Source organism: Anastrepha obliqua, chromosome 4 (genome assembly GCF_027943255.1).
Source record: "Anastrepha obliqua isolate idAnaObli1 chromosome 4, idAnaObli1_1.0, whole genome shotgun sequence".
NCBI classification, from domain to species: Eukaryota; Metazoa; Arthropoda; class Insecta; order Diptera; family Tephritidae; genus Anastrepha; species Anastrepha obliqua.
Window position 1 is genome coordinate 23,774,856 of NC_072895.1, and position 14,418 is coordinate 23,789,273.

Here is a 14,418-nt window from a genome sequence, read left to right on the forward strand (position 1 = left end):
CCAAAGCCCGGCACGCTATTCGAACTTGTAGAGCCTCTAATAAAGGCAATCGACGGACTACTTTCATATGTCAAACAGCGAGAAAATGTCCAAGTCATATTAGAAGAATGTGGAGTATAATAAAATGCGCACACGCTGACATGACTATGCAATTCAAAGCCGAAAATCGAAGGGTCAGGCTGATATCGACCCCGGTGTGTATAAAAGTAGCATTCCCCAAATATTTATATGGAATGTTTTTGTTTTTGCAGCAAAACCAACAAAAAGTAAGTGTGAAACTGAAATCGCCTACATCTTTTCGAAGACTCGATGAACCTAAATATATAATTGAAACTCCATCTTGAGCTACATTCGCAGTTTGAAGCCTCTAGCGCATTGGCAAGTTGCTACTTAAATCTATTTAAGTGCTCACTAATGGCAATCGAATCACGTCAGCTCTACTCTACATGAACGCTTAATGAAATTTCTAATTTGCCCTCCATAAGACTCATCAATCAGTGACTGCTTCAAGCCATTCATCAACACCCTAATAAATACTCAAGCCAATAAAATTCTTAGTTGATTGAAAATATTTCCTTTCGTAACATATTTGAGGATACTTCAATTACGATCATTTTCAGCATGATAAAATCTATCACAACGGTAATTTTATATACATAGATTCTGGCATTTTAGGTCATTCACATATTAGCTACTAATGTTCCTGCTTTCGGATTTCGGTAGTAAAATTATATGAACAAGCAAAACAGTCTTAGCAGCCTTCTTAAAGAGTAAAGTACGAGTCTGCGGCAAAATGTTGCTAATAAGCAGTGCAATACTTCTCCTCAACTCTCCGCTGTCGGTGACTCACTTCTCAAGCAACTGGAACCTCGCAAACACTTCGTGCATCAACAGCAGCCAAATTGTAAACAAAATTCAATTGGAGCGAGAAATCTACTCATTTCTCATTATCAACGCCCACGACTCAAGTCAGAGTTGTCTTTGTGACGATTCCATTCGAATGCTCAGCGCTTACGGCACTGTGAGACTACTGCAAGCCAATAGCTCTTGCGCGTACTCGCCCAGCCACTCCAATGATGAAATTCTATTGATTCGTTGTTTACCGAATAGATTTGTGTCAGATTCGTTAGAGAAGATGGTCGGTTGTCTCACAAACAGACGTTATATCCGCATTCTCTTCATCTGGGATACCGAGTACAAGAATGAATTGATAAAGAACCCTGGAGATCTTCAAAAACAGCAACAACTACTTTTCGAATACTGCGCCCAAATGCGTTTATTGAACGTGATCAGCATTTACAGAGACTATGTGGACGATGGACACTTCTATACTTTTAGCTACTTTCCTCAGTTCCATGTCCAACGTAAACCAATGAAGGAGGATTGCTATCCCGATCGCATCAGAGACATGAAGGGTGTCGCCATACGTTTTCTTCCCGAGAATATTGAACCATGGATTATTGTGTGGCGTGACCGGTTTGGTCATATTCAGGTTACTGGGTTTGTGGCAAAACTTTTGCGTGAATTCGCTAAGCGAAACAATGGTACACTAACCTATTCGGTGATTGATAATTTGACGCCAGTACCAAATATGTTAGCGCTATTAAAGAATGATACTGCCGACATAGTGACTGGAATCAGAAGTTCAAGCTTAAAGACAGCTGGTGTTGATACTTCGACACCTTTGCTGTCAATTGATTGGATTATTATGCTGCCTTTACCTCCCCTAGTACCCGACAGCGAAGTACTTTTATTTCTGCTCAATTCTGTGTTGGGACTATTTCTTCTGTTACTCCTCCTCATTTTCTCATTCGTTCTTACATTGGAAGGTTTACTTTGGCGGCGACGTTCTCCAAAAAACAGTTTACGTTTCTTCATTTGGATATTCACCAATGTTGTGCTCCGTAGTATAATTGGACAACCCTCGTGCTCAGTCGTTCACCTTAAGACGAAATTCACAAAACGTTTTATTTACATTTTTCTCTTGCTCAGTGGCATTTTCATGAGCACATTTATTGCAGCTGGTCTTAAATCGTATTTAACCAGCAATCCACATAAGTACTCCCGTCTAACAACGTTCGAGGAGTTTATAAATTCGGAAATAAAAGTTAAAGAAAGTGAAAAACTATATCGCACTCTGGCTTTTTTTATCAATCCGAAATACGTCGGAACCATGGAAAACAAATTCATAATTGAACCATCGCTCGAGCTACTGCAACATCAGCGTTCATCTTTGGATACACGATTTGGTTATACACTAGGTGACCCATTGTGGAAGGCAATGTCAACACATCAGTCGTATTTACCACGACCACTCTTCTATGTGAGCGAAAAAATCTATGTGATAAAAAATCTTCTACTGTCAATACCTTTGCAAGAGCACTCCATTTATAAGGAAGCGCTCAACAATATGATCCATCAGGCACAAAGTATAGGACTCACTGATTTGTGGATCCGTCAGATCTATGATGACTTGCTGATGGCGGAAAAAATTAATAGAACTATAGTGGAGCCCGCTGGATATGAACCATTGGACTTGGAACATTTCCACTGGTTGTGGTGGATGTATGGCTTTGGCGTGAGCTTATCCGTTTTGGTATTTTGCGCCGAGGTTTGGTTTTACAAAAGAACACAAAAGAAGGCTGTAGGTGAGTAGAGGAGATTGAAGAGCAGAGTTCGAAAAGGTAGGAAATAACTTTTGAGTTATATGGAACCTTCGTCATTTCGAACTGGATATTCCCTCATAAGGGAAATGTTCAACTGAGTCTACTACTGTCCATTTTACAAAGTAAAGACAGCATCTCTCATATTTATAAGGACGTTATACCTAATATCAATGCACTGTAATTCAATGTTTGTATGTAAAATTGTTGTAGAATCTACTATGGATGAAAAACATAGTAAATAAAATAAATAAATGCAAATAGAAATGAGTGAAAATAATTTGCTATAAAATATTGGGCTTCCATGTACATCATGGGAGCGAGGTGAGTATATATACGAACTGCATATATGTATATATATATATACATTTTTGGTTACATATAAAATTTCCATACTCATCTTCTATTAGATGTTGGAACAAATTTCTCCTCCCATTGGTGCTGTGCCGCCTCCGAACAATGCCTGATCTGGCATCATGCAACTATTAGAGCCTCGTAAAAGGACAGAAGGCATTCGTTATACTAAAGAAACTTATTTAGACAGGTCCTTGATAGTTCGTTCAATAAATTGGAAAAGCATTCCACTTTGTTTAACGAGGCAGAGGGCGAATACAAAATAAAAAATAATGGAAAAAAATACTTGCCCGTATTTTTCTATGTTTAGCTATTTGAAAAAGGGGGTATTTGATGTAGTAATAAGAAATTAAACGTGTGGTAAATGAGACTTTGCGGCACCCAACAATATTTCGGGAGGGATGTTACATTTTTTATAATCGATTTTCATCAAATCGAATAATACAAGAAATTAAATATGAAATTTACGAAACACCTCCGAAACCTTGGCTTATATTAAAAAAAAAGCCGTATTATCGCACCTTTGAGTACTTAAAGCCCTATAACTTAGTTGATTATCAACCACTTCATCAAAATGTCCAATAAAAAAAATTTATTCTGGGCATGCAGTTTCATAGCTGATTCAATACTAGGATAGGTTAGGTTAGGTTGAGTGACTGTCATTTGACGCATTTAGGCTTGAGAACAGTAATCCCATTGTGACACCACTAAAGCGCGTCCTTTACACTCCTGAGTCTTCTCTGAACCAACTTGTGGATGTAATAAATTTTCTTACCAAGCTAAGCTTCTAAGTTTAAGCTTCTTAATAGAATCTTAAATCGGTCAGAAATGAGCAAAGTAATCAATTTTTTTAATGCAGTAAGTACCGAAAAAGTTTTTTTTTTTAATAATAGATAATTTTATTGTTGTCAACTACATTACACGCTCAATTTGTACAAAAACCAAGCTAATAATTTGTCAACAACAAAAAACAATGCAAAACGAGTGAATGCCATGAACGACAAGTGACTCCAGCCATTATTCAGATAATTAATAGATATGTAAACCTCAACTAGTTGTTTAAATAGTATTCATTGTTTTTTTTTTTATTGTATTGCACCACACCCATTTGTGCCCGCTGCACCAATTATAATATCAACGGCGACCACCATAAAAAACGACCAGCGTCAACATCAATTAAATTGATGTCAAAATCGCGTTAGGACGTTGGGGAAAGAAGGAGAATTATGATTTTGCCGAGGCACTTACGGCATAGTGCGAAGCAATGCGAAGCAGCGTGACCAAGAGGGCAGTCACTAGTCAAGCAATAATAGTCATTTGTCACCTTCACTGAACTAACAGCATTATTATAAATTATTGTCATCGGCAGTGGCTTTTGTTGTTGTAGTTGGGGCATAACTAATAGTCGCAATATACTCGCACAGTGGCGAGCAGATTTGGCTTAATGTTTGCCACATTTATGCATTTCTGATTACTGTAGAGTCATTTTTGAAAATAATGCTATCAATTTTTTTAGTTAAATGCTTCAATTATTAAGAAATAAAATGAATTAGTTTAAGTTTACAAAAAATAATATTTAAAAATAAAAAATATATTACAAAAATAGCAAAAAATATATATTTAGCCAAATTCGCACGTATTCAAATTCGTCAGTAATGCTTTATTTTTAATACCGTTATCTTTGGTGTTGTTTTTTTGTTGCTAAAATGTACTGCTTCTTGACTCGCGATAAGGAAAAAGAAACTCAAAAACTCGTTTAGATAACCGCTTCGTCCACAAATTTACTGCTTTGTTCAAATTAAAAGGACCCTTTTCATAAATTATTCGGAATAATGAACGGTTGCAGATGAAATTGTTTCATTAAAATTAACATTGATGGTCGTTTATCAAGGGAAATAGCACAACGCTAGGAAATTTGCTATCAAACTGTACTTAATGTTCTTAAACGTCGCAATACGGGGTCCGGCACTCGAGGGGTAACCAATTAAAAAGGTCATAAAATTTAGTTTGCAAAATTACTTTTATTCAATTCAAAGTGAAAAATGTGTGAAAATAATTCAAAATTAAGAGTCGATTTACTTTTGCTCGATATGCCGACCTTTTACCTTGACTATGGCCTTGAGACGGTCCAGAAACGAATCGCAAGCTGCCCGAATGTGACTTGTAGGTATTTTGGTCCACTCGCGGACAAAGGCTTTTTTCAGCTCCTCGAGACCGGTGAATCTTTTAGTTCGGACTTTGCTCTCCAAAATGGCCCAAAGAGAATAATCCATCGGATTCGTTTCTGGTGAATTTGCAAGCAGCAGCTGCTAATATGGGTATTTCGTGGGGCTTGATCGCCAACCTGGATGACTCAAACTACGCTGATGACATCTGTCTGTTGTCACACAAATTCACGCATACTAGCATTAACATTGCAAAGGCAAAGGTGATGTGCCTCAACACTGCCACTGAACCTCGAATCTTCCAGTTACGCGGTATTTACATCGCAGAAGTGAACAAACTCTGCTATCTCGGAAGCATCATTAACAGAACTGGCGGGTCAGCAGCTAACATACGCAAACGAATAGCAAAAGTTTGCGCTGTATTTGGCATATTAGACAAAGTTTGGAGATCTTCTTATCATATATATCCAGGAGTAGGAAATTAAGAATCTTTGAATCAAACGTGAAGTCTGTCCTGCAGTATGGCTGCGAAACATGGAATACGACAATGTGCGATGTACAAGCTCTGCAAGCATTCGTCATTCGTTTCCCCCGCAGGATTGTGCGCATTATCTGTATCTCCAACACTGACCTCTGAAGTTTGACGAGGCAGGCTCCTGTTGATCTCGATATTCTGCGACGAAAATGGAAATGGATGAGGCATACACTTCAGAAACCCCATGGAGATGTTGCAAAAGCAGTTTTAGACTGGTGCTCACAAGGAAGTCGCAGGCGGGGGAGATTATCCAACACGTGGAGTTGAAACAGAAGCGCTTCAAGCAAGCCGTTCACAGCGGCAAATCAAATTTCTTACATCGAATAAACCTAACTTTAACTTTTTGACCTGATAACGTCGTATAATTCGATGTAGCCGGCTGCACGCACCAAAAAATGCGTCGTTATCTTGCTCATGCGTCGTTACCTTGCTCATTAGTGTTACCTTGCTCATTTGTCGTTACCTTGCTCATTGTCGTTATGTTATGTTATGTTATGTTATGTTATGTTATGTTATGTTATGTTATGTTATGTTATGTTATGTTATGTTATGTTATGTTATGTAATGTTATGTTATGTTATGTTATGTTATGTAATGTTATGTTATGTTATGTTATGTAATGTTATGTTATGTTATGTTATGTTATGTTATGTTATGTTATGTTATGTTATGTTATGTTATGTTATGTTATGTTATGTTATGTTATGTTATGTTATGTTATGTTATGTTATGTTATGTTATGTTATGTTATGTTATGTTATGTTATGTTATGTTATGTTATGTTATGTTATGTTATGTTATGTTATGTTATGTTATGTTATGTTATGTTATGTTATGTTATGTTATGTTATGTTATGTTATGTTATGTTATGTTATGTTATGTTATGTTATGTTATGTTATGTTATGTTATGTTATGTTATGTTATGTTATGTTATGTTATGTTATGTTATGTTATGTTATGTTATGTTATGTTATGTTATGTTATGTTATGTTATGTTATGTTATGTTATGTTATGTTATGTTATGTTATGTTATGTTATGTTATGTTATGTTATGTTATGTTATGTTATGTTATGTTATGTTATGTTATGTTATGTTATGTTATGTTATGTTATGTTATGTTATGTTATGTTATGTTATGTTATGTTATGTTATGTTATGTTATGTTATGTTATGTTATGTTATGTTATGTTATGTTATGTTATGTTATGTTATGTTATGTTATGTTATGTTATGTTATGTTATGTTATGTTATGTTATGTTATGTTATGTTATGTTAAGTTATGGTATGGTATTGTATGTTACGTTATGTTATGATATGTTATGTTATGACATATCTTTCATGAATTTGATAAATGTTTCGTCATTTTTCACGTTTGTGTAAATGTAACTTGATCAATTCCATTGCGATTCCATTTACCTCCTTCTCTATATCCATACAAAATATCTATCAAACAAATAAAATTAAAATTTTCTTTTGAAAAATGCAACCATTTCATCAGTTTTTTCTTATGACGTTGTCACGTTTAACTATCGTCAGTAAACCGACTTTAGAGAGAACCTCTTTTTGTTAAGGCCCTAGGCTCCTTCTAGGAACCACGAAAAAAAATATATATGCATACTTTCTTCTGATTAAATCATTAGTTTTAACCCTCTAATTACATTAACTCTTTAAAAAATATAACACCATTTTGTCTTTGTTCAAAGTTGGTCTTTTATCGAAAGTTCAAGTACATTTCAAAACCAAAGTACATGCAAACCAATCGAATGAAAAGCTAATAGGCTCACAAAAAAACCAAATACAAAATGCGAACAATTAATAAACACAAAGTAAGAGCAACAGCCAGCGAAAGGTGAGCATTAAATGGGAGGCAACTTCATCGATAATCCGCTGTAAGGTCAACATTTCACATCAAACCTTCGATAATGGCATTGATGAAGAGCCAACAACAAATTGATATATTTAAATTACAACACAAAAAATGTTAACTACAACACATGCGATGTCTTGCTAATGGCGGAGGAGGGAGTGCAAAGTGCGCTAACACCAAAAAAAGCAAAACCAAAAAAAACTCTACAAAACAATTTTCGCCTCTAGCTACTGACGGGGTAGAGTGAAGAGTTCGATCTTGATTAAGCGGAATGGCATGAAAGGAGAGCGAATTGTTACCGAAATCGCAGAAATGTGAAAATGCAAAGGTAAACAAAAATTACTAACGAACGAACGAACGAAATTTTAGCGCTAACAGCATCACGGCACGGCAATCGAATAGCGCGGGTGGTATTGATGAGCGCTTACGGTGGCGAGGTACCACCGCAGCTGTATGTAATGAGGGTCGGAGTGTTTGAAAGTAGGAGAGCTGCTACCATTATTACTGGCGGCAAATACCAAAGGTTAATACGCTGAGCGGCCAAAGAAAAAAATACACCGATTGCGCAAATATCGGATATTGAAAATAATAAAAAAATTACGAAATGCTTAAATTTGTATTTTGTAATTCGCAAAACGCAATTCGGCCGATTCCCGACAATGGCGCATTCCCATGTCGAATTTGATGTTAATTTATGCACATAAAGTAGGAATTTGACAATTGTGACAGCATCCAAAAAATTCACTGAACAAAAACAAAAAAACGGACTTCCAAAAATAAAGGCAAACTGTAATGCCAATCACCAATATGAATATTGGTCATAAACTGAAAATTTAATTGAATAAGAAAGTAATTATTTGGTGATTATTTAAAAATTTGTTTTACAAATTAAAAACTCAGGTAATTAATTGCGAATTTTTCAACTGCACATGCAGATCTTCATTGATAAGTGATGTGAGATAAGAAAGAGCCGCACATGAGTTGATGTTTTCAATTTTATTATAAAGGGTGGTTAAATTTCAAGGGCCGATGTTGAATGTGATCCACACCTAAACGTCAGCGACACCGTTGGACTTCTTTCTTTGGGGTTATTTGAAAGAAAAGGTGTACAACGATAAGCCAGCAACAATTCAAGAGCTAAAGGATGAGATAATTCGGCACATTAACGGCATAGAACCTCAATTATGCCTCAGCGTCATCGAAAATTTGGACCATCGGATGGAGGGGTGCCGCCGAGACCGTGGCGGCCATTTGGCCAATATTTTGTTCCATACGTAATTGAGCAGTATTAACATAATAAAAAGAAATGACCATAATTTTAAAAAAAAATTGCATTTTATTCAAAATCAACACCGGCCCTTAAAACTTAACCACCCTTATATGCAAGGTGAAGACCAAAATAAACAAGACTGAGCTAAAATAGAAACGACAGGAGCTTTGTGCTGATATCTTCGAGTTTATTTATTCTTAATAGTCCCCTCTGGCCTCGATACACTGTTTTGCGCGAACTAAAAACTTTTCGAAAGAGTGTTTCAGGTCATTGACCGGAATCAGGAACGTCCTTCAGGATGTCGGTACAAGACTTTTGGACGCTACGGACGCAAAACGTTTTCCTTTCATGGCCAAATGCAATTTTTCGAATAGGTAGAAGTCACAGGGAGCCACACCAGGCGAATACGGTGAGTGATTGTTGGTTGAAATGCGATTTCCATTCAAAAACTCAGTCACGAGAGTGGATCGATGAGATGGTGCATTTTCATGCAATGAGCGCCAGCTTCCTCCTTTGCGGTATTCATGGCGAATTCGACAAATGCGATGCAACAAACGCTTCAAAACGCCAAGATAGAAAATTGCATTGACGGTTTGGCCCGATGGCACGAACTCCTTGTGGACAATTCCCTTGGCATCGTAAAACTAAATGAGCATCGGCTTGTTTTTTGACTTCTCCAAACGCGATTTCTTGGGTAGTGGCTCGTCTGGGGCCTTCCTCTCGCCACTTTGACACTTAGTTTCAAGTTAATGTTGGAAATACCACGTTTTATCACCAGTTACAATGTTGTAAAGGAAATTCTCGTCTTTCTCGCTTCTTTAATGGTCGGTTAATTTGTGCGGAATGAAAGGTGCACAGATCTCTCGTAAGCCCAAATGATTAGTTAAAATGCGATAAATAGTTGTTTTGGAGATATTCAGCTCCAATTCCATGAAATTAAACGATAATTTCGGTTCATTTTTGATAAATTTACGAACAATTTAGATGGAGTTTATGGTGATTACTGATTTTGGTCATACGGGTTCACTTCACAACTGGTTTGGCGACCGTTCTCCTTCAAAAGTGATTTGAGATGTTCTTCATCGAATTCAGAAGGTCCTCCGCTGCTGGACCATTTCCGTGATTTTTGCCTCCTGGGTACTCCATTGCTAAGTCTCAAAGCTATTGAAAAATTAAATAACTGAAAAATAGAATTAACATAGTTTTGTAGAGCAGAAAGATTTCTATCGAATAAGCACTTACGCCTTGCCAAACAGCAAACAAAGCGTTGTAAAATAAAAGAAAAAAAGGGCTATGAACTTATTTCCCAATCCAATAGTTTTACGAGATCTCGTTTGGTATACGACGAAGACGGCATAAAACTATAGAGCCCTAAAATTATAAAAAATAAATAAAAGTTATGCCACAAATTAATAGAAAACCTCAATCCAAACCTGCACCATTACCATAATTCTCAGTAATTGGGCAAATGCAGGCTATTACTATGGCCGTTCGTTAATGACTTTCCGTATAGGGTGTGCCTGTAAGCAAATAAATTTCACATAAGTTGCACAAACTTATTACCGTTGCGCTCAAATGACCGAGACTCATGCAGATGACTTTCGAGTGTGATTTGCAATAAAATATTTTGCAGTTGAGCGGCAACAAACAACAACAAATATGAAGCATAAAATTGAAAATTAATCACTTTGACTTATTCAAGCTTATGCTGCTTATGTGTGTACTGGTACATATACATACATACATATTTATATGAAAGTAGTTCCGGATTATGTTGTAAATAGCAATAGCAGCAACAACAGTTGCGAAATATTGACGCCATTAAAAATGTTCGATTGCTGACCTGCTGTGAAAGATAGATTAAAAATCGAAATTTAATTAATAAAAAATTATAATAACGGGATGGATGTATGCAAATAAAAGCACTTGCGATGTGCACAGAATTAAGAATTAATTAATTTAAATGTTAAAATTTCACAACAATACCTTAGTTCAATAATCCAAAGCCAACAAAAATAAAATTTAATTGAATTTTATTCCTCATTATTTGACAAGAAACCGCTTAAAATTATGTAATAAAAATTTATCTCCAGCTGGGTTCATATGTTTAATAGCTTCCGTGAAATTTATTTTATCAAATAAATATAGGGTGACCAGAAGTGATTAATTTGTATACAGTTGAATCAGATCACAAAATAAAGATAAAGATAAAGATAAAGATAAAGATAAAGATAAAGATAAAGATAAAGATAAAGATAAAGATAAAGATAAAGATAAAGATAAAGATAAAGATAAAGATAAAGATAAAGATAAAGATAAAGATAAAGATAAAGATAAAGATAAAGATAAAGATAAAGATAAAGATAAAGATAAAGATAAAGATAAAGATAAAGATAAAGATAAAGATAAAGATAAAGATAAAGATAAAGATAAAGATAAAGATAAAGATAAAGATAAAGATAAAGATAAAGATAAAGATAAAGATAAAGATAAAGATAAAGATAAAGATAAAGATAAAGATAAAGATAAAGATAAAGATAAAGATAAAGATAAAGATAAAGATAAAGATAAAGATAAAGATAAAGATAAAGATAAAGATAAAGATAAAGATAAAGATAAAGATAAAGATAAAGATAAAGATAAAGATAAAGATAAAGATAAAGATAAAGATAAAGATAAAGATAAAGATAAAGATAAAGATAAAGATAAAGATAAAGATAAAGATAAAGATAAAGATAAAGATAAAGATAAAGATAAAGATAAAGATAAAGATAAAGATAAAGATAAAGATAAAGATAAAGATAAAGATAAAGATAAAGATAAAGATAAAGATAAAGATAAAGATAAAGATAAAGATAAAGATAAAGATAAAGATAAAGATAAAGATAAAGATAAAGATAAAGATAAAGATAAAGATAAAGATAAAGATAAAGATAAAGATAAAGATAAAGATAAAGATAAAGATAAAGATAAAGATAAAGATAAAGATAAAGATAAAGATAAAGATAAAGATAAAGATAAAGATAAAGATAAAGATAAAGATAAAGATAAAGATAAAGATAAAGATAAAGATAAAGATAAAGATAAAGATAAAGATAAAGATAAAGATAAAGATAAAGATAAAGATAAAGATAAAGATAAAGATAAAGATAAAGATAAAGATAAAGATAAAGATAAAGATAAAGATAAAGATAAAGATAAAGATAGAGATAAAGATAAAGATAAAGATAAAGATAAAGATAAAGATAAAGATAAAGATAAAGATAAAGATAAAGATAAAGATAAAGATAAAGATAAAGATAAAGATAAAGATAAAGATAAAGATAAAGATAAAGATAAAGATAAAGATAAAGATAAAGATAAAGATAAAGATAAAGATAAAGATATAGATAAAGATAAATAAATATAGATAAAGATTATGGAGGTATGTGATGCCTTTTACGACGCAAAAATCGATCAAGTCAGGAGTTTTTTTCCAAATCCTATGGCCAATAAGTTGGGGAACCTGATGATGTGGGTATTAAATTTAATTTGTTAATAACTGCATAAAGTTGCCGGCCTTTAGCGGTTATAAGGCGGGAGCCCCAATATGTGTGTGTTTCCCTTATAGTCACCTCTAGCGAGAAATCTGCTTCCTAGGGTTGAGAAAAACTTTTCGTACTCTTCTGATTTAACTGCATACTTAGGCGGACTATAGGTATATTGTTGAGATTATAATTGGGCCTTTCCAGTCTTCAACAGTAATATTAGTCGCTTGAATAGCCTCCGTGCAGTAGGAGTTAACTAAATTGTGTTTAATGGTATTTTTAATTAGAATGACTGATCCAGCATGTGTTTTTTTGTTGGGGTGCAATGCGTGATAGAGTTTATAATTTGGGATTTGAAAATAGCTCTTCTCTGTGAAATGGGTCTCCGATATTAGAAGAATATCGATACTCTGGGTATTGAGCAGTGCTTTAATCTCGAGTAAGTGTTTAGATCGAATAGTTGGAGTTTTTAGTCGTGAGGGAAACAAGTCATCTGCTGCATAAATTGTTTGAGGAGGACAATCAAATCTTTCATTTCATTTGGGGCTCCAGATGTGTTTTCTTTAAGGTGTGGAGTTGGATTATTTGCGTTTGGAATATTTACCGTGTTTTTTACAGCTCGTCATATGCGTAAGTGTATAGTGCGAGTGTATTGTAATTCGGTAGTTGAGTAGCTGGATTGGGGCGAGGCGTGAATTCCTGCTGTTGGGGGACAAGCGCTGGATTGAGTTCATTTTTTCTCAGTAGTGGGTTTTTTATTTTTTTGGAAATTTTTGTAAATTATACAGCCCTTATAATTTGCCGGGTGATTTCCTTCACATAATGCGCATTTTACGTCCTCTGATCTGGTCTTGCGCGAGCAGTTTGCAGAAGCATGGGTGCCAGCACATTTAATACACACTGGTTTCCTGTAGCAATACGATTTGGTATGTCCGTGCTGTTGATAATTCGCGCATTGAGGAATATCACGAGCCAGGCGTGGAGGCTCAAAGACAACTCTAGTATGGAGCAGATGTTGTAAACGGTGGTTAAGTTTCAACGGCCGATGTTGATTTGGAATAAAATACAATTTTTTTAGGAAATTATTATCATTTCTCTTTATTATGTTAATACTGGTAGAGCTCAATTAAGCACAGAGCAAAATATTGGCCAAATGACCGCCGCGGTCTCGGCGGCACACCTCCAAAAACCATCAAATGCAAATAGTTCCTTATCTAAAGGGTGGTTAAGTTTTAAGGGCCGGTGTTGATTTTGAATAAAATACAATTTTTTTAAGAAATTATTATCATTTCTCTTTATTATGTTAATACTGGTAGAGCTCAATTAAGCACAGAGCAAAATTTTAGGAAATTATTATCATTTCTTTTTATTATGAGTATTGCTTAAGTACGCGTGGAACAAAATATTGGCCAAATGGGCACCGCGACCTCGGCGACACACCTCCATCCGATGGTCCAAAGTTTCGATGACGCTAAATCATAATTGAGGTTCTATGCCGTTAAGTTAATGTGCCAAATTATCTCATCCTGTAGCTCTTGAATTGTTGCTGGCTTATCGATGTACACCTTTTCTTTAACCACAAAGAAAGAAGTCCAATGGTGTCAAATCACATGATCTTGGCGGCCAATTGACATCGCCGCGACGTGAGATTATTCGGCCATCAAATTTTTTGCGCAAAACAGCCATTGTTTCGTTAGCTGTGTGACAAGTGGCACCGTCCTGTTGAAACCACATATCGTCCACATCCATATCTTCCAATTCGGGCCATAAAAAGTTCGTTATCATCTCACGATAGCAAACACTATTCACAGTAACTGCCTGACCGGCCTCATTTTGGAAAAAATACGGCCCAATGATGCCGCCGACCCGTAAACCGCACCAAACAGTCACTCTTTGTGGGTGCATTAGTTTTTCGGCAATCGCTCTTGGATTATCATTCGCCCAAAAGCGGCAATTCTGCTTATTGACCAATCCACTGAGGTGAAAATGTGCCTCATCACTGAAGATGATATGCATTTTGATTTGAACGCCC

At 35.0% G+C, this 14,418-nt stretch overlaps 1 protein-coding gene across 1 annotated transcript; it reads left to right on the forward strand.

Moving 5' to 3' along the window:
- The first annotated feature begins 793 nt into the window (after nt 1–793).
- On the forward strand, nt 794–2,656 carry LOC129243601 (uncharacterized). The gene has a single exon (XM_054880733.1). The coding sequence runs from the start codon at nt 794–796 to the stop codon at nt 2,654–2,656; it is 1,863 nt and encodes a 620-aa protein (XP_054736708.1).
- Nucleotides 2,657–14,418: the final 11,762 nt, after the last annotated feature.

Coding starts and splice junctions, on each gene's coding strand:
- LOC129243601 (XM_054880733.1), top strand. CDS start 794: ATGTTGCTAATAAGCAGTGCAATACTTCTCCTCAACTCTCCGCTGTCG.